Consider the following 19,359-nt stretch of genomic DNA (forward strand, 5'->3'; position numbering starts at 1 on the left):
TGGAGTGATGGTCAATCTGCATATTATTAGATAGGATAGAGGCCTGGTGCACAGGTGAGAGTCAGCTGGTTTCCCTTGAAGGGTGTCCCGGATCAGGATGGGGGTTCCCTTGGGGCATGAGGTGGCCTGAGCGAGGGGCCTATGGTGGTTTGCAGGCAGAGGCCTTGGTATCTGGAATTTATTTTCTACAATTGAAACTTTGTAGCCTGGAGCAGAGCCAAGCCTCCTGCTCACTCGTGGTGGCAGCCATTTCTGTTGGAATTTATGTATCTTCTACAATTGAAACATTGTAGCCTGGAGTGAAGGCCTGAGCCAGCCAGGGCTGCAGAAGCTTGCCTTCCTCCATCGCCTGGGGCAACCCTAGCTCCTGCTCTTAAGTTCGGTCCTGCCACCATTTCTATTGGAATTTATTACTTTCTATAACTGAAACTTTGTACCTTGAGTGGAGGCCTGGGCCCACCAGGGTGTTCAGAAAGCTTGGCTTCTTCCATTGCCAGGGTAACTCAAGCCTGCCTCCTGCTCTCTGTGGCTGCAGCCATCTTGGTTGGGGTTAATTTGCATACACACTCTAATTGGCTGGTGGGCGTGGCTGACGGGTATAGCAGAGTCATGGTTAATTTGCATATTACTCTTTTATTAGATAGGATAGTGCCCAACTAGAAATGAGGATGTTCTTTAAGGATGAATTGTTGAAAACTGTTTTTATATTAGAGGATTGGTGCACAAAATTAAATCACCGGGGTTGGGGGCTGGGTTCCTCTGCCCAGCCTTTGCCCTCTTGCAATCCAGGACTCCTCAGAGGATGTCTAAGCCACCAGTCAGACATCCCTCTCGCAGTCCGGGGCTCTTGTAGTCCAGGGCTCCTCACTCCTTACTGCCTGCCTGCAGTGGAGGTGGGAGAGGCTCCTGCCACAGCTGCTGTACTCCCCAGGCATGATCCCAACTTCTGGCTGAGCGGCACTCCCCCTGGTGGTCAGTGCTCATCATAGCGAGCATTTGTTCTACTGTTAGGTTGATTTGCATATTAGGGTTTTATTATACAGGATGATAATTTTTTTTATGTTTAATCTTTATTGTTCAGGTTATTACAGTTGTTCCTCTTTCCCCCCCTATAGATATCCTCCATCTGGTTCCCACCCCATTCTCTGCCCTTACCCCCTCCCCACTGTCCTTATCCATAAGTGTACGATTTTTGTCCAGTCTCTTCCTGCACCCCCACACCCTCTTACCCCCAAGAATTGTCAGTCCATCCCTTTCTATGTCCCCAATTCTATTATATTCACCAGTTTATTCTGTTCATTAGATTTTTTATTCACTTGATTTTTAGATTCACTTCTTGATAGATATGTATTTGTTCATAATTTTTATCTTTACCCTTTTTTCTTCTTCCTCTTACTAAAGAATACCCCTGACCATTTCATAGAATATTGGTTTGGCAGTGATGAACTCCTTTAACTTTTTCTGATCTGTGAAGCTCTTTATCTGCCCTTCAATTCTGAATGATAGCTTTTCTGGGTAGAGTAATCTTGGTTGTAGGTTCTTGATATTCATCACTTTGAATATTTCTTGCCAATCCCTTCTGGCCTGCATAGTTTCTGTTGAGAAATCAGCTGACAATCGTATGGGTGCTCCCTTGTAGGTAATTAACTGCGTTTCTCTCGCTGCTTGTAATATTCTCTCTTTGTCTTTTGCTCTTGGCATTTTAATTATGATGTGTCTTGGTGTGGTCCTCTTTGGATTCCTTTTGTTTGGGGTTCTGTGTGCTTCTTGGACTTGTCAGTCTATTTCTTTTAACAGGTAGGGCAAGTTTTCTGTCATTATTTCTTCAAATATGTTTTCATTATCTTGATCTATCTCTTCTTCTGGCACCCCCATAATTTGGATGTTGGTACACTTGAAGTTGTCCTATAGGCTCCTTACACTATCTTCATATTTTTGGATTCTTTTTTTCTTTTTGCTTTTCCAGTTGGGTGTTTTTTGCTTCATCTTGTTTCATATATTTGACTTGATTCTTGCGATCCTCTAATCTGCTGTTGGGTCTCTTTGTGTTATTCTTTATTTCAGTCAGTGTATGCTTAATTTCTAGTTGGTCCTTTTTATATCCCCGAGGGTCTCGCTAAATTTACCGGCGGTTTCTAGAAGATTCTTGAATAACCTTATAACCATGGTTTTGAACTCTAATCCAGTAGTTTGCTTTCCTCCATTTCTGTCATTTGTGACCTTTTCTTTGTCTCCGCATTTTGGCTGCTTCCCTGTGTTGATAGAGTGGCTTTGTGTGCTAGGTGTCCTACAGGGCCCAGTGGCTCAGCCTCCCTAATTGCCTGAGGTGAACACTCTTGGTGTATCCCTTTCGTGGCTGTATGCACAGTCTTATTGTAGTTAAGCTTTGAGTGTTGTTGGTATCTCTGGGAGGAATTTACCTCCAGGCCAATTGGCTGTCTGGATCAGTTGTGTCTACTATGGGAGTACTTCTGTTCTGGGGCCACCCTTATCGGGCAAGACTTGCTTCAGTGGGGCTTTGGTGCTCACTGAGTCTGCCCCCTGAATGTGTCACTTAAGGATCTGAGGAGTTATAATCTGGATGTTCCCAGTTTGATCACTGGGTACCCTGGCTCTTGGATCTCCAAGGAGGTGCAAAGTCATATACTGCCTGAGGCCCCCCAGCAAGAGCTATGGAGAGATCTCCAGATTCCTCTTCTTTGTTTGGGTTTTGGAGGTTCCCAGATGAGGTCCAGCTGTGAAGCAATGCAAGCTTCTGTGGAGCGTTGGGCCTTCTTTAGAAGTTCTTGGCCTCTGACCCAGCTGCAGTTTGTTAGGTAATTTTAAGTTGCGAAGGACCAGGCCATACATATGCAATATCCTCTGTGCATAGCTGCGGTGGGGTTGTAAATTGCTGGGGAGGGGTCTCAGGGAATCAACAGGGTGGAGCAAACAGCCTTGCCTTAAGAGTCCTCTGGGTTTCAGTGTCCCATGGTAATCACAGCAAGCACCTCTGAGGGAATGCCTCCCTTATGTTCTGGCCTGATTCCAGACAGTCCAGTTTCCCCCCATATGAGTCTGGGTCTCCAGATTCTCACCAAGGACTGGCGTTCAGAGCAGTGGAGAGCTTGTGTCTCCCTTCCGATTGAAAAAGAAAATGTGTCCTTAGTTGTCAGCCCCTTTCTGCACGTGCGCCTCCATACCTCCACACTTCTGCACCTCCTCTGAGTTTTAGTGTGCTTTTCTCTTTCCTTTTAGTTGTAGAATTTCCACTCAACCAGCTTTCCTGTGGTTCTGGATGGTGTTCGTTTTGTCTTTTATTTGTAGTTTTGAAGTGGTTGTGCAAGGAAGCAAGTTCAGGTGTTTACCTATGCCGTCATGTTGGTTTCTCCTTTGGATGGTAAGTTCTTGATACATGCATCATCCTCAGTGAACCTCACGGACATTATGCTGAGTGAAAAGCCTATCTCAAAAGGTTACATACTACTATTTCATGTATATAATATTCTCAAAATCAGTTAGCTATAGAGATTATCAACAGATTGATGATTCTTGGAGGACAGGGATTGGGTTGAGGCAAGGTGAAATGGGAGTGAATATAAAAGAGGTAGTACAAGGGAGTTATTTTGTGGTGATGGGATAGTTCTGCATCTTGAGTGTGGGCATAGATCTGAACATGAGATAACTTTGCATAGCACATGATTCAAAGCACACACACACATATATGAATGCACATTTAAAAATGGGAAAACTGAGTTCTATAGTTAACACTAAGGTATCTACATAGTAAGGCTGTGAGTTATGAGAATTGTCTACTAGTTGTAATTACCACTTCATTTCTCACTCAAGTATATTGAAATGTAAGTGCAGGGATGTGGCTATATTATATACATGTTAAACATTCTTCATGTTTAACATGTATATAATATGTCATATAGTATTATATCTGAGTCTGTTCAAATTTATCCAAATTACTTTTATCATATTTTACAACTATAGCTATTTGAGAGCATCCATTTTAGGGTAGAAAAGTAGTAAAATGTTATGGTCTCTACCCTATATGCTGTTAATATGGCTATGGTATAATAGAATTTCAAATCTGACTTGGATTTTAATTCTAGTTCTGCTACTTATCAGAGCTGAGTTATCTCAATTGTAGGAATAATATCCATTTCATAGAATTGTTTTTATTCAGCTCTTATTCAACAATTTTTGAACAGTGCCTAGCACGATATCCAACTCACATAGCTGTTGTTCACAAAATGTTTGTTTTGCCACAAAATGTCACTGAGGTTGAGATGGTAGTATATTCATGCACCTATAGACAAAGTGAATCATAAATATGTACTAAAAATGATAAATATTGAGGTATAATCTACAAAAAAGGGGAGTTGGAAAATAGTAAGTTCCAAGTGGGCTGTGGTTGTTAGAGAAGGCATCATGATCAGAATGGGATTCAAAGTAGGCTTTGAAGAATGGAGAGTTCTGGAGAGGTAAATCAGGTGGGAGACCATTATAAGCAAAAGCAAGAGCCTGTGGTTATATGGTTATATGGAAATCACAATTGAGAAGTAACCTGCTATTCTATTAGATTATATTTTGGAAGTTAGAAATCTTGAAAGCTTTAAGCAATTTATCCCATAGTGTTACATTCTTAAAAGTACCCCAATATCTGCGGTGTATTTTAATGATATTGCCTTGTTGCTAAGACACTTGTGTACCTTAGTTTGCAATTTTGATTTACACAGCTCCTGACTGTTGTAGGTGAATTCAGGCTTGTTGATAATAAATTATTCATGTTTAACAAAAATGAAAGACATAATAATAAAACATTAACAAGACATGGGTTTTCATTGTTTTGTTAACCCTTATACAATTGTTTTCACATGTCATTAATGTATATGAATTTAATTTCTTCAAATAAAACTTTGGCAGTCTAACCAACTTTGTTTCTAAATGAAAGTTGTTGCTTTTGATACTATAACTGTACATAGAAATGTGAATGATTGAATGTTTGCCCTTAATATATGAAAGCATTGCCCTAACTGGTTTGGCTCAGTGGGTAGAGTGTCGGCCTGTGGACTCAAGGGTCCCAGGTTTGATTCCGGTCAAGGGCATGTACCTTGGTTGTGGGCACATCTCCAGTAGGAGGTGTACAGGAAGCAGGTGATCGATGTTTCTCTCTCATCGATGTTTCTAACTCTGTATCCCTCTCTCTTCCTCTCTGTAAAAACTCAATAAAATATATTTAAAATATATATATATGAAAGCATTATATTCCTAATTTTCATATATTGTGGGGTATTCTCATGGAGAAATAGGATAGTTTTGAAAGTTAGTTTGTTATTTAGTGGATTTTATTTTGTATATGTTTGAGCAAAGGAATCTTTATGAGGCAAATAGGTCTATCACTGTTATTTGGTCTTCCAATAGTGAATCAGCCATACATAATAGTAATTATTTGCTTTTGAAATCCTCTTTGCTGTGTAATTTCAGTTTTACCATTATTTTGGGGAATGAATAAATTTATATGCATGTATTAAGTACCTTTTATATATAAAGCATTGTATTCAACATGGGTAGGGCAGAAAGAGAAATATTATACAGACCATCAAGAATGTTGTAGGAAAGAAAAATATATACACAGATAACTACAAGGCAATTTGCCATAAGTGCCATGAGCTCTGTAGGATATCAGATAATGGAGAGAACTTTTTGAGTGAATGATCAGGGATGATTTTATGATCAGGCAGGAGCATTTGAATAATGCACATATTATCCTATCTAACAAAATAGTAATATGCAAATTGACCATACCTCTGCTACACCCACAAGTCATATCTACCAGCAGTGAGTATGCAAATTAATCCGACCAAGATGGCTCTGGCAGGGGGCTTGGGTTTCCCTGGCAATGGAGGAAGCCAAGCTTTCTGCCTGCTCTGGCCAGCTAGGCCTCCACTCAAGGCTACAAAGTTTCAATTATCTTACCTAATTAATAGACAAACTTGTAAATTGACCATAACTTCGCTACACCCATAGCCAATCAGAGTGACTATGCAAATTAACCCAAAAAATATGGCGGTTAATTTGCATACATAGGTGCACAGTGCCTGTGTCCCAGTAACATCCTGGCACCCAGGTCACTGTGAGGTAAGGCCTGGGCAGGAGTGGACCCCCCTGCAATTGATTGCAGGAAGCTGGATTACAGGGAGCTGTGGGTCTGCTCCTGCCCAAGAGGCTTTAGTCCTGGGCAGGGCCCAGCCCATGATTGGTGTGAACTATAGAGGAAACACCTTTTCTGACTGTACATTGGCTAAGCTTCCTGTATGCCACTGGTACAATTCTTAGTAACTTGGGTAATATGAATCCAAAAAGGTGATCTAGGGTTTTTCCACCACACTTCTGGAGAACAAAACAAACGTCCGCTGAAGGGCTAAGAAATGTCTTATCCTGCCCTAGCCGGTTTGACTCAGTGAATAATGCCTCAGCCTGCCGACTGCAGGGTCTGAGTTCGATTCTGATCAAGGGCATGTACCTAGATTCCAGGCTCCTTCCTGGTCAGGGCCCAGATCAGGGCTCATGCAGGAGGCAACCAATCAAAGTGTTCCTCTCACTTTGATGTTGCTCTCTGTCTTTCCCTTTCTTTTTTACATTCTCTAAAAGTCAATGGAAACATTTCCTCAAGTGAGAATAAAATAAATAAATAAATAAATAAATAAATAAATAAATGCATGTCCTATGAAAGACACATCTTGAAAATGCCTAAAGAAACATCATTTTTTCTTGGTGGAGTCCGTGTTGATGAAAACACCTTGGTGGCTGCAGTGATGACTGGCAGTGGCTGCAGCAGTGGGGTGATGGAGCTGGTGCCTTCCCCTGATCAGCCCAGTTGCCTCCCACAAGGGTGGCTGGTGGGAGTGGGCCTAAGCCATCAGTAGGACATCCCTTGATGGCTCCCAGTATGTGAAAGGGGGCAGGTTGAGCTGAGGGTTCCCCCTACCCCCATTGCACGAATTTCGTGCACCGGACCCCTAGTAGAAGATAAATAATCCCAACACAAATGGCGGCAGCCACGGAGCTGGAGTGAGCAAGAGACTTGAGTTGCCCCTGGTGATGGCGGAAACCAACGTTCTGCAGCCCTGGCCTGCCTTGGCCTCCGCTCAAAGCTAAAAGTTTCAATTATAGAAGATAAATCCCAACATAAATAGCTGCGGCCAAGGAGCAATCAGGAGGCTTGGCTCCGCTCAAGGCTACAAAGCTTCAATTGTAGAAGATAAATAAATCCCAGATACCAGGGCCTCCACTTGGGTCTCCAGTGGGCGTGGCTAGCCTGCAGATTACCACAGGCCCTTCACCCAGGCTGCCACATGCCCCAAGGGAACCCCCACCCTGATTCGGGACACCCTTCAGGGGAAACCAGTCACCCCCCACCTGTGCACCAGGCCTCTGTCCTATCTAATAAAAGAGTAATATGCAAATTGACCATCACTCCAACACATAAGATGGCTGCCCCCATGTAGACACAACATGGCCACCACAAGATGGCAGCAGGGGAGGGCAGTTGGGAGGGACCAGGCCTGCAAGGGAGGGCAGTTGGGGTCGATCAAGCCTGCAGGGTAGGGCAGTTAGGGGTGACCAGGCCGGCAAAGGAGGGAAGTTGGGGGCAACTGGGTCTGTAGGGAATGGCAGTTGCAGGGGAGGGCAGTTAGGGGTGGCAGAGGAGGGCAGTTAGGGGTGACCAGGTTTGCAGGGGAGGGCAGTTAGGGGCAAACAGGCTGGCAGGGGAGCAGTTAGGCATCAAGCAGACTGGCAGGGGAGTGGTTAGGGGGTGATCAGGCTGGCAGGCAGAAGTGGTTAGGGGCAATTAGGCAGGCAGGCAGGCAAGCAGTTGGGAGCCAACAGTCCTGGATTGTGAGAGGGTTGTCTAACTGCTAGGTAGGATTGGGCCTAAATGAGCAGTCAGACATCCCTCGAGGGGTCCCAGATTGGAGAGGGTGCAGGCTGAGCTTAGGGACACACCCCCCTCGTGCACAAATTTTGTTCACCTGTTCCTCTAGTATAATAAAAGAGTAATACGCAAATCGACTGAACGGCATAATGAGCGGTCTCTATGATGCTCACTGACCACCAGGGGACAGACATAACCCAGGAGCTGCCCCCTTGCTGGTCATTGCACTTTGTTAGGTGGAGCACTGCTCAGCCACAAGATAGGCTGACCACTGGTGAGCACAGCGACCCTCCTCCACGGCAGTGCTAAGGATGTCCAACTGCAGCTTAGGCTTGCAGTCAGACATCCCCCGAGGGCTCCTGGACTCACAGGCCAAGCTGAGGTGCCCCAACCCCCCCCCCCGCACACACACACCAAGTGTACAAATGTCATGCACCACTCCTCTAGTAGCTTGTAAATTAATATTAACATTGTGGTCAGTTTGAGGTGGGAATCCTGAAATGACAGCTCTTCTAATGTCAAAGATTTTATCTTTATAAACTGGGAAAATCATTCCAATACTTAAAATGGTTTAATATATAAACGTTCCCATAAATATTAATTTAAGGTTAGTCATTATACTTTTATAAATACATATTTTCATATGATGGGTAATTGTTGCTTTTATGTTTTTAGGCCATGAATATTGTGGTTCCTTTCATGTTTAAATATGCTGTAGACAACCTCAACCAGATGTCGGGACACATGCTGAACATGAGTGATGCACCAAATACAGTTGCAACCATGGCAACGGCAGTTCTGATTGGCTGTATGTGTGATTCTTTGATCTGTCTACAGGTGTTGACTTTCTTCAAGATGGTTTCATTATATTTGGGCAGATGACCTTTTCATTACAAACACAATTTAGCATGTTTTACGTGAGATTTTTTTATATGTGGTTTTAAAAATTATTTGTATCATATTTTCCAAAAATTCTGTTAATAATAGTCTCATTCTTCAAGTTTTAGAAAACAATAATATGAAACGAGACATTAAAATTATAGCAACCACTTCTTTTTTTAAATTTTTAAATTTTTATTGATTTTGTACAGAGAAGAAGGGAGAGAGCTAGAGAGCTAGAAACATCGATGAGAGAGAGTCATCCATCAGCTGCCTCTTGCACACCCCCTACTGGGGATATGCCCGCAACCAAGGTACATGCCCTTGACCGGATTCGAACCTGGGACCCTTCAGTCCCCAAGCCGACGCTCTATCCATTGAGCCAAACCGGTCTCGGCTATAGAAACCACTTCTAATACGTTTCTTATAAGATACCTTTAAAGAATGAGGCAAGTTAGTTCCTTCTTTTTTGAACAAATATATTTTTATTGATTTCAGACAGGAAGGGAGAGGGAGGAAGAGATAGAAACATCAATGATGAGAGGGAATCATTGATTGGCTGCCTCCTGCACACCTCCCACTGGGGATTGAGCCTGCAACCTGGGCATATGCCCTGACTGGGAATCGAGCCGGTGACCTCTTGGTTCCTAGGTTGACATTCAACTGCTGAGCTACACCCAGCTGGGCAATTTCTTGATGTTTTTATTAGCCGTTAAATAGGAAATAGCTAAATAATGATTAATTAATTGTTGTGCATTAATGCTTTTGCTTTATTAAATTATATCCAATAGCCATGACACAGATCTACAATTTGTAAAGCAGAGAATATGATGCTTTGTGTCCCCATGCATTTAAAAGGACACTTTATGAGACTTAGGAGGCTTGAATGGGGCCATGCTTTAGTTCAGGGGTAGGGAACCTTTTTTCTGCCAAGGGCCATTTGGATATTTATAACATCATTTGGAAGCCATACAAAATTATCAACTTAAAAATTCATCTGCTATATTTGGTCAAACATTTAGTTAACTCACCCCTAATGCCTTGGGAGGACCAGACTGAATGATTTTTGGGGGCCTATTAGTCCATGAAGTTGATTTTTCAGTATCTAAATTTCATCATTTGTTATTTGGGGGAATTTAATCAGATCAAAAAGCTCGACAGATACTGTGTATTTATCCACAGTAAAAAATAACAACATGATAAACAGCCATATGGGCTGTTTTGTATTAAAAATACCTAGTTGGAGAAAAATATTTCAACACCTGGGGCATATAGGGAGAATAACATTGAAAGGGATCCATGTTGGTGAAAAGATTGATACTCACTAAACTAGATGCTTTTTAGATTTCTTTTAGTGTAAGTATTCATTGATGTATTCATTCATTGTACAAATACTTTCTGTGCCTTTATCATTTTTACATTCCTATGATTCTAATGTTTTTATGCCCCATTTTTTCTTTTGACTGTATTGTTAGATGGTGTATCAAGAGCCGGAGCTGCCTTTTTTAATGAAGTTCGTAATGCAGTATTTGGCAAGGTAGCCCAAAATTCAATACGAAGAATCGCCAAAAATGTATTTCTCCATCTTCACAACCTGGATCTGGCTTTCCACCTCAGCAGACAGACAGGAGCTTTATCGAAGGCTATCGACAGAGGGACAAGGGGTATCAGTTTTGTTCTGAGTGCTTTAGTATTTAATCTTCTTCCCATTATGTTTGAGGTCACTCTTGTCAGTGGTGTTTTGGTAAGTAAAACAGTTCTCATAACGAGCTTTTACATTTTCATTAGTAGCTATTTAGTACTTGAAGCTGTTTTGGTACTGTGTGTCCATGGTTTGAAAGCACAATACCATGGTGCTAGAGGATTATGCAGTATATTAAATTATTTACTACAAGCTTCAAGGGACTGTCCAAAATCTTTATCATGTTGTTATTTTTTTAATTTGATTTCAGAGAGGAAGGGAAGGGGAAAGAGAGATAAAAACATCAATGATGAGAGAGAATCATTGAATTGGCTGCGTTCGACACACCCCCTACTGGGGATTAAGTGCACAACTCAGGCATGTGTCCTGACTGGGAACCGAACCAAACCCTCCTGGTTAATAGGTTGACACTCAACTCCTGAGCCATCCAGTTGGGCTTATGTTGTTATTTTAAGGAGCTGTTCAGTTCTACACATTGATCAATAATTTAGCTGGTGTTTGCGATTTTTGTTAGCAGAGATTTTTGTAGAGAACTTTAGGCTGGTATGCTTAGATTATCTTGGTTTCTATTCACCATTCATGACATTTTAGACAATTTCATATTTTTAAAACAAAATGTATATACAGTATATATTATTCCTTTCATGGATCTTTGCACTATTATTATCAACATTTGACAGTAGCATCAGTGTGGCCGGTGCAGTTTGGCTTTCTTCCCTTGTTACCTAACGTAGATTTTCTAAGGTATTTTCTTTCTTCTCCAAAAAATTATTCATTTGTTCACCAACATTTTTTTTTTTAAATCTTTTGACTAAAATTTGTTATTGTATATTATAAACTATTTGACAAGAACAGTGACTATTTCTCTTTTCTTCTTTTGCCTTCTTCAGTATTACAAATGTGGTGCCCAGTTTGCACTGGTGACTCTTGGGACACTTGGTGCATACACAGCATTCACAGTTGCAATCACCCGGTGGAGGTAAGGTATTCCCCAGAGGCCAGGTCAGGGCACATGCCTGGGTCGTGGGCTGGATCTCCAATGTAGGGCATGCAGGAGATAGCCAATCAGTGATTTTCTCTCATCATTGATGTTTCCATCTCTTTCTCCCTTTCCCACCTCTGAAATCATTAAAAATATATTTAAAAGTAAATAAATTAAAATATTCTGTACAGAAATTAATTATGCTTCTTTAACAAACATTTCATGCCTATGCAAATCTTTGTCTTACAGAACTAGGTTTAGAATAGAAATGAACAAAGCTGATAATGATGCCGGTAATGCTGCCATAGACTCGCTGCTGAATTATGAAACTGTGAAGGTACTATGTTTAATTATACTTTTCTTTGGCCTTTAAACTGCACTAAGATTTGTTTTGCCATTTAACTTAATATTTACTATAACTTAGAGCTTCAGATTAAAATAGTATTTTTAGGTGTGATAGAATAGTAGTACTTTATTATTTTTCTTTTATTTAAAAATTGTCCTTTATTTCTACCTCAATTTTTTTTGACACTAACAGAAAGTGATATGAGTATGGTTAGCATTTTGATTCAGAATGAACACTAAGCTAATCAATTTAGCATGTAAGTTCTTGGTTCTCTATCTTTCAGAGTGCCTATCTAAAAATAACAACATGATAAAGATTTTGGACAGTCCCTTGAAGTTTGTAGTAAATAATTTAATATACTGTATAATCCTCTAGCACCTTTTTTTTGCTTATTTGTTAATTTTTCCATTTAATAATTATTATTGAATGCTCTTGTGTGCAAAGCACTAAGTTTTGTGTAAAAAAAATGCTTCATATTTAATCCTTACCCTTCCAGAATTTGTTAATCTACTGAGACAGTTAAAGTAATTATGCCGATGTCTATACAAGAAGGCATATTGCAGTGGGGACAGTGACAACTGTCAACTCAAAGTTCCAGGAGATATGGGGAAGGCTTGTGAATGAAGTGCCCTTGATAGCTTTTTTTAAGATATGGGTTTGTCCGACTGGCGTGGCTCATGGTTGAGGGTTGACCTATGAACCAGGAGGTCACTGTTCGATTCTCGGTCAGGGCACATGCCTGGGTTGTGGGCAGGATCCCCAATGTGGGGCATGCAGGAGGTAGCCAATCAGTGATTTTCTCTCATCATTGATGTTTCCATCTCTTCCTCCCTTTCCCACCTCTCTGAAATCATTAAAAATATATTTAAAAGTAAATAAATTAAATTTTTCTGTACATGAAAGTCTGATTAAAAAAGATAATCACTTTAAGAGAATAAATTCTAATTATATGTAGTTACTATTTTTATATGTTTTGTAGTATTTTAATAATGAAAACTATGAAGCACAAAGATATGATGGATTTTTGAAGACATATGAGACTGCTTCGTTGAAAAGTACCTCTACTCTGGCTATGCTGAACTTTGGTCAAAGTGCTATTTTCAGTGTTGGTTTAACAGCTATAATGGTGCTTGCCAGTCAGGGAATTGTGGCAGGTAATGGATCTGTGGTTTTAATATTCATGTATGTTTTACTTAACCTTACTTAACCTTTATAAATAAAGATTAATGAAATTAATTTGTGTATTAATCTTCATTATAAAGCATATTCAATTTTGTGCTTTAATATCCTTGGAGTATTTTCCTTTTTGTCTCAAAATGTGTTTTCTTGATTGTACAGTAATATGCTTTTTCCCCCCTTCATTTGGTTTAGCATTACAATTTTAGCACTGGCTCTCTCATTGGTTGGAATTACTGTATATATATTTTTTGGGCCTACAATCTGTTTGAGGAGTAACTTTTTTTAGCATCTAAAGTTTTTAATTTCTCTTATTGACCTGAAAATCAATGTAACTAGTGTTCAGTCCAAAGGACTAAAACTCAAGCAATCTTTTCTTTAGGATTACTAGTAACCTTTTAACCTTTCTATTAGTTTTTTATTTGAAAAATATTTCAAAAATTAATAATGTCTTTGCCTCATTTTTGTTACCTACCCATTCAAGTTAGGATTCATTTATTCACTGTGACCTTAATACACGGTTTATCATTTTTAATCATGATGTGCATTTGCTCCAATTTTTAAATATATACTCTTTAAAATTCCTTTTTTTATATATATATTACAAAGAAACAAGCTTAAGGAGAGATTTTCAGCCTTTGGTTTTTATTCTCACTTAAGCCATATTTTTTTGTGTATAATGTATAGTGTAAGGAATGGACTTTTCCTATTCTACTTAACGTATATCAAGTGCCCTGTATTCCTAAATTATGGACTAAAGGGTAAAGGGGGTCAAATATATGGTGACGGAAGATTTGACTTTGGGCATTGGGCACACAGAGCAATATATAATATATAGATGGTATGTCATAGAAATTTACACTTGAAACCTATATATTAACTAATGTCACCCCAATAAATTTAATTTTATAAATGCTTTGAAATTTAAGTAGGCCTAAGAGTTGCTGATTTTGTACATTTTTTTATTTTGTACATTTTGAACTGTATTCCAGAGTAATAGACTTTCTCTACTTTAAATTGGAACAGTTTATACCATCTGTAATACCTTTTTTTCTTCTTCTGCCAATTGCATATTAAGGTACCCTTACCGTTGGAGATCTAGTAATGGTGAATGGACTGCTTTTTCAGCTTTCGTTACCCCTGAACTTTCTGGGAACTGTATATAGAGAAACTAGACAAGCACTCATAGATATGAATACCTTGTTTACATTACTCAAGGTAGACACCCGAATTAAAGTAAGTAATTTATTTAGTATCTTTTAAAAAGCATGTGAGCTTTGTCCCATTAATAGTATTATTTTAAGGGAATACTCTTACATGACCATGTTAGGAAACCAATTTTGTTTTTGCAGAAATTGAGATTATCATGTCTATTAGGAAATTGTTACGTTTTTACTTCTATCTTTAGAAACCTTGCAGTGTTGACAAAGAATATTATGCCTAGAAGCTAAATATTGTTAACTGGAATTATTTTTACTTACACTTGACTTATTTTTTATAATAATGATACATGATGTGCAATTACCTCTTCTTACATCCTTGGCTTCCTTACTCATCCTCCTATCCAGCATTCCTTTACCTCCCTCCTAAAATACTGAAAAAATTAAAGCATCCAGGATTTTTTACCTTAGCATTGAAAAGTGAAAAGCAGGTTTCACTTTTACAAATACAGGTCTAACTGTACTTATAAACTACCTTCTTCCCATTATTTTCCTTTTTATCTTTGTGAATTAGAAAATTATCTGCATAGTTGTACTCTAGGAAGTATGTAAACTGGCTTTTTTTGTCTCTTCTCTACTAGGACAAAGTGATGGCATGTCCCCTTCAGATCACACCACAGACAGCTTCGGTGGCCTTTGAGAATGTGCATTTTGAATACATTGAGGGGCAGAAAGTTCTTAGTGGAGTATCTTTTGAAGTCCCTGCAGGAAAGAAAGTGGCCATTGTAGGAGGTAGTGGGTCAGGGTGGGTAATTTAGTTATTTATAAAATTCTGCATCATTAATTAATGATTCCCAATGTAATAGTTTTGCTTTATCAAAATAGAATGAATACTGTTGTAAAACACGGGTTCCCTAATGTCATTAGGAGCTAAATAACTTTTCCTTATATCCAATTTCAGGAAATCCACAATAGTGAGGCTGTTGTTTCGCTTCTATGAGCCTCAACAGGGTAACATTTACCTTGCTGGTCAAAATATACAAGATGTGAGTCTGGAAAGCCTTCGGAGAGCAGTGGGCGTAGTGCCTCAGGTATTTAAATGAAAGAAGAAAATACTTGGGGGAAGATTTACTGGGTTGGTGGCTCTTTTACCAGAATAATTTGAATCCAAGAGTCAATATGTTCTAATTAGGAAACATTAAGCCCTGTAGGTCAAACTCTGTTACCAAAAAGACTGAAAAAAAGTGAGTGGAATGTCTGCATGATGGAAGGATTTTTTTTTTAAGCCTTAGAAAGACAGAGTAATATAGAGGAAAGAGCCAACACTGGTATCAAACAGAACCTGATTCTAACTCCAGTTCTAACCCTTATAAATTCTGTGGTTTTGGCCCTCAGTTTCCGCATCTATAAAACAAGATACTATTTTTCTTATAGGATAGAATTATAGAGATAACATGTGTAAAGCACCAAGTACAACGTTCATTATGCAGTTGTTCAGTAAGTGAAAACTATTATTGCAATTTTTAATAGTTTTAGATATAGTAAATTTATAGAAATTACAAAGCACTTTGGCTGCCAAGGTCAAGTTTGTATGCCATGTTCACCACTGTCCCTTCAGTACAAGCACAGTTCCTGACCCATAGTAAGCATTTGACAAGTATTTGCTGAATGACTTTGCGGTGAAGGGGTGGAGGGGTGGAAGGGACAAGTAAAGCCAAAGTAAGAGTCTAGAAGACAAGAAGGAGATAGCTTTTCTAGGACGTGAATTTTTCTTATGCTGAAAGCCAATAGAGACCTGGGAATAAGTTGCAGCCTAAAGTCAGAATCAGATTCTCTGGGAGAACTGTAGAAAAGGAATCAGACAGGGATGTGTAACTTGTAAAAGGTCCCCAAGTGATCTAACACATTCCATTCTGCTTTGTCCTCCCTTTCACTGAGAATCCCAAATGTTAGTGTGTATGCATCACCTAGGGAGATTATTGAAATGCCAGCACTCTCTCTCACAAACCTTGGTTCTCATTTAATGCAATATGGCGCTGAGAAACCTGACCACAGAAACCTAGGTCTGTGGTCAGCAAAATGCGGCTCGTGAGCCACATACGGCTCTTGGCCCCTTGAGTATGGCTCTTTTTGAAGAAGTGGCATTAGAAGAAGTTTAAACTTAAAAAATTTGGCTCTCAAAAGAAATTTCAATCATTGTACTGTTGATATTTTGCTCTGTTGAATAATGAGTTTGCCGACCACTGACCTAGGTCATTCTGATACAGATATTCATAAACTATATGTTGGAAAACACTGACCTAAACTGTATGTCAAATAAACTGAATTATGGGCTCTGCCTACTTAGGGCTCATTGTCCTCATCCATATAACTATGTATAACTAGATTCCAGTCATTCTCTTGGAAAATAAAACATTTTGTTCATTAACCTGTTAACCGGGGAGTTCCCTTTTTAATTACGCAACGTACAATGGGCACATACTCTTTCACTAGGACGTGTCAATACGTCACGCCCAGTGGATGTAATTTTATATTATTAGTTTTTTTATTTATACTTAATTAAAATAAATGAAATATATATTTTTTCGTTTATTTATATATAAAGCACAAAGGAAAATACAGAATTACAAACAAATAGAAAAGAATACCAACAAAAAATGGAAACATCGAATTAAAAAATTATAAATTTTACAAACATTTATAAAGATTACAAAAAATATATATTTTTTATTTTTTAATATTTTTTATACACAATAAAAATATAAAAAAATTAACAATTACAGAACAATAAACAAAAGCACACAAATAAAATAGAAATATTGAGTTTAAAAAATTGAAATATAGATGTAAAAATTCAAAACTCAACTTCCGTGTGATATATTTTAAAACAATTGTTGATACATAGTGCTACTTTACAATCCGGACACCAGTATGTAGTTTCTTTCCTAACACCTTTTTTGTAGCAAACTCGGCATTTCCTGGATTTAGTTTTTCCTATATCGCTTTTCATTTGTTCTGGAAAATGCCTTTCAACTAAGCGTGATGGTTTAGATGTAGAGCTGCTTGGGTGGGTTTTCACTATGTTGTTATCTACCAATTTCTCTACACACTCTATCAAAAAGTGTAATCGATCCAAATGACCTTTATCTTTTTGTATATAAAATATGCATTGAAGCAGCACATATCAATTAATCGTAGAAAATTTTTTTTATAAAATTTCCCCCCCCCCATTACGGGCAGCCGTGTAGGCCACCATAACTCCATCTCCCAAATCTACGCCGCCCATATTCATGTTATAATCCAGGACAACATTCGGTTTTTCTTGCCTTCTTCCTCTCTTTTCAATCATTGTCTTTTCGTCATTATGAATAGAATTGAGCATCAATACGTCTTTTTTATCCTTCGATTTTAAAACAATAAGTTTGTCTTTGATTCTTACTATATGTTCATTTTTCTGTATTTTTTTTTTTATTTCACTGGGGATTCTGACTCTGTTTATCCTCATTGTTCCAACAATGCCTGTATTGTTTTGACACAAGAGTTCAGCCAAATGAATTGACATATAGAAATTATCTAAGTAAATCCTATACCCTTTATTCAGTAATTCATATGTTAACTCCAAAACAATTCTTGTTGATTGTTTTTCTTGTGGGTAGTTCGAACCATAATTTGTGTCCTTGCCTGTGTATAAAATTATATTTTGTACGTATCCAGATTGGCTTTCATTCAAAATAACTTCATTCCAAATCTAGCTCTTTTTGTAGATATATATATTGTTTCCAAGATAAATTCCCTTTCCATAATAAAAGAGATTCATCTACGCATATTTCTCGTTCACATACATAAAAACTTTTAAACTTTTCTGACAAATTATTGATGATTGGATCAATTTTATATGTTTTTCTATTATATAAAGGTTGGAGATATAAAAAATATAAGTAAATAATATATAATACGAAAATAGGTAGGTAAGTGTAAGTACGTACCTGTCACTGCTCACCCAGAACACGTCCACCACTCTCAATAGCAAAATTAATACTGATTCCCTCCGTGTCTTAAATTCATGTCGAGACATGTATGGATGACTAATACCTTTGTTGTTCGGAAATATACATCCTGCCCGTTTCAGGGCGCAACATATATATATTTCAAAGACATATTCATATGTCCTACCCGTACCCGATATTGTTTACGTTTGACATACCAGTATTTATACGTTCAGCTCAGTTAACAGGTTAAGGATTAATATATGTGGTCAATAAAGGAAAGAGGAGATATTCCTCCTCATTGGAGGCCTTAGCAATATAAATTAAATCAACCATGGAATGCCATTTTTTACTTAACAACTAGATTGTCAAGGATTTTAAAATTCATGGCCTCCAGCTTGGTCAGGGCTGTGAATTAAATGGCCAGTCTCTTGTTTTGCTGGTGAAAGTATACAGCTTTCCTGATGAGCAAATTGGCAATATGTATGAAGAGCCTAAACAATACACCCTTTATTCCAATAATTTAGCCCCTAGAAAGTTTTAGTAAGGAAATGAACAAATACGAACAGATTTTTATATGCAAAGATACTCATTACAGCAGTATTTATAATAGCAGAAGTTAGAAACAATATAAATGTCTAATAATAAGTAGATGGTTAAATTATCATGGTATCAAATGTCATACAGCCATTTGTAAATACCAAGTTTTTAAAGAATATTGAGTGTTGGCAAAATACTCAGATACAAAGTTTGTTGAAAAAGAGGATACCAAAACAAAACATAAAATCCCCAATTTTAATGTTTTTTAATTTATTTAAAAATATATATATATTTTATTGATTTTGTACAGAGAAGAAGGGAGAGAGCTAGAGAGCTAGAAACATCGATGAGAGAGAGTCATCAATCAGCTGCCTCTTGCACACCCCCTACTGGGGATATGCCCGCAACCAAGGTACATGCCCTTGACCAGAATCAAACCCGGGACCTTTCAGTCCCCAAGCCAACGCTCTATCCATTGAGCCAAACCAGTTTCGGCAAAATCCCCAATTTTTAAATATTAAATGAATACATGTCAGTAGAGAAAAAAGATAGGAGAAACATTTTGGATAATAGTAGTTATGGATTATAGATTATTTAATTCATTTTTATTTTTTGTATTTTCAAAGTTTCCAGTTAGCATTTGTCAACTTTTTTCTGAATA

General features: G+C 38.4%; 1 protein-coding gene across 1 annotated transcript in view; it reads left to right on the top strand.

Moving 5' to 3' along the window:
* Positions 1 to 19,359, top strand: part of ABCB7 (ATP binding cassette subfamily B member 7) — a 136,472-nt gene that overhangs the window by 83,578 nt on the left and 33,535 nt on the right. The window contains exons 4-11 of the mRNA XM_084869567.1: positions 8,603 to 8,735; positions 10,282 to 10,550; positions 11,399 to 11,487; positions 11,740 to 11,827; positions 12,816 to 12,990; positions 14,091 to 14,248; positions 14,814 to 14,977; positions 15,134 to 15,263. Of these exons, the coding sequence (XP_084725693.1) occupies positions 8,603 to 8,735; positions 10,282 to 10,550; positions 11,399 to 11,487; positions 11,740 to 11,827; positions 12,816 to 12,990; positions 14,091 to 14,248; positions 14,814 to 14,977; positions 15,134 to 15,263 (1,206 nt within the window). The remainder of the gene's footprint in view (positions 1 to 8,602; positions 8,736 to 10,281; positions 10,551 to 11,398; positions 11,488 to 11,739; positions 11,828 to 12,815; positions 12,991 to 14,090; positions 14,249 to 14,813; positions 14,978 to 15,133; positions 15,264 to 19,359) is intronic.

Source organism: Pipistrellus hanaki, assembly GCF_964339955.1.
Source record: "Pipistrellus hanaki genome assembly, chromosome: X".
NCBI lineage: Eukaryota > Metazoa > Chordata > Mammalia > Chiroptera > Vespertilionidae > Pipistrellus > Pipistrellus hanaki.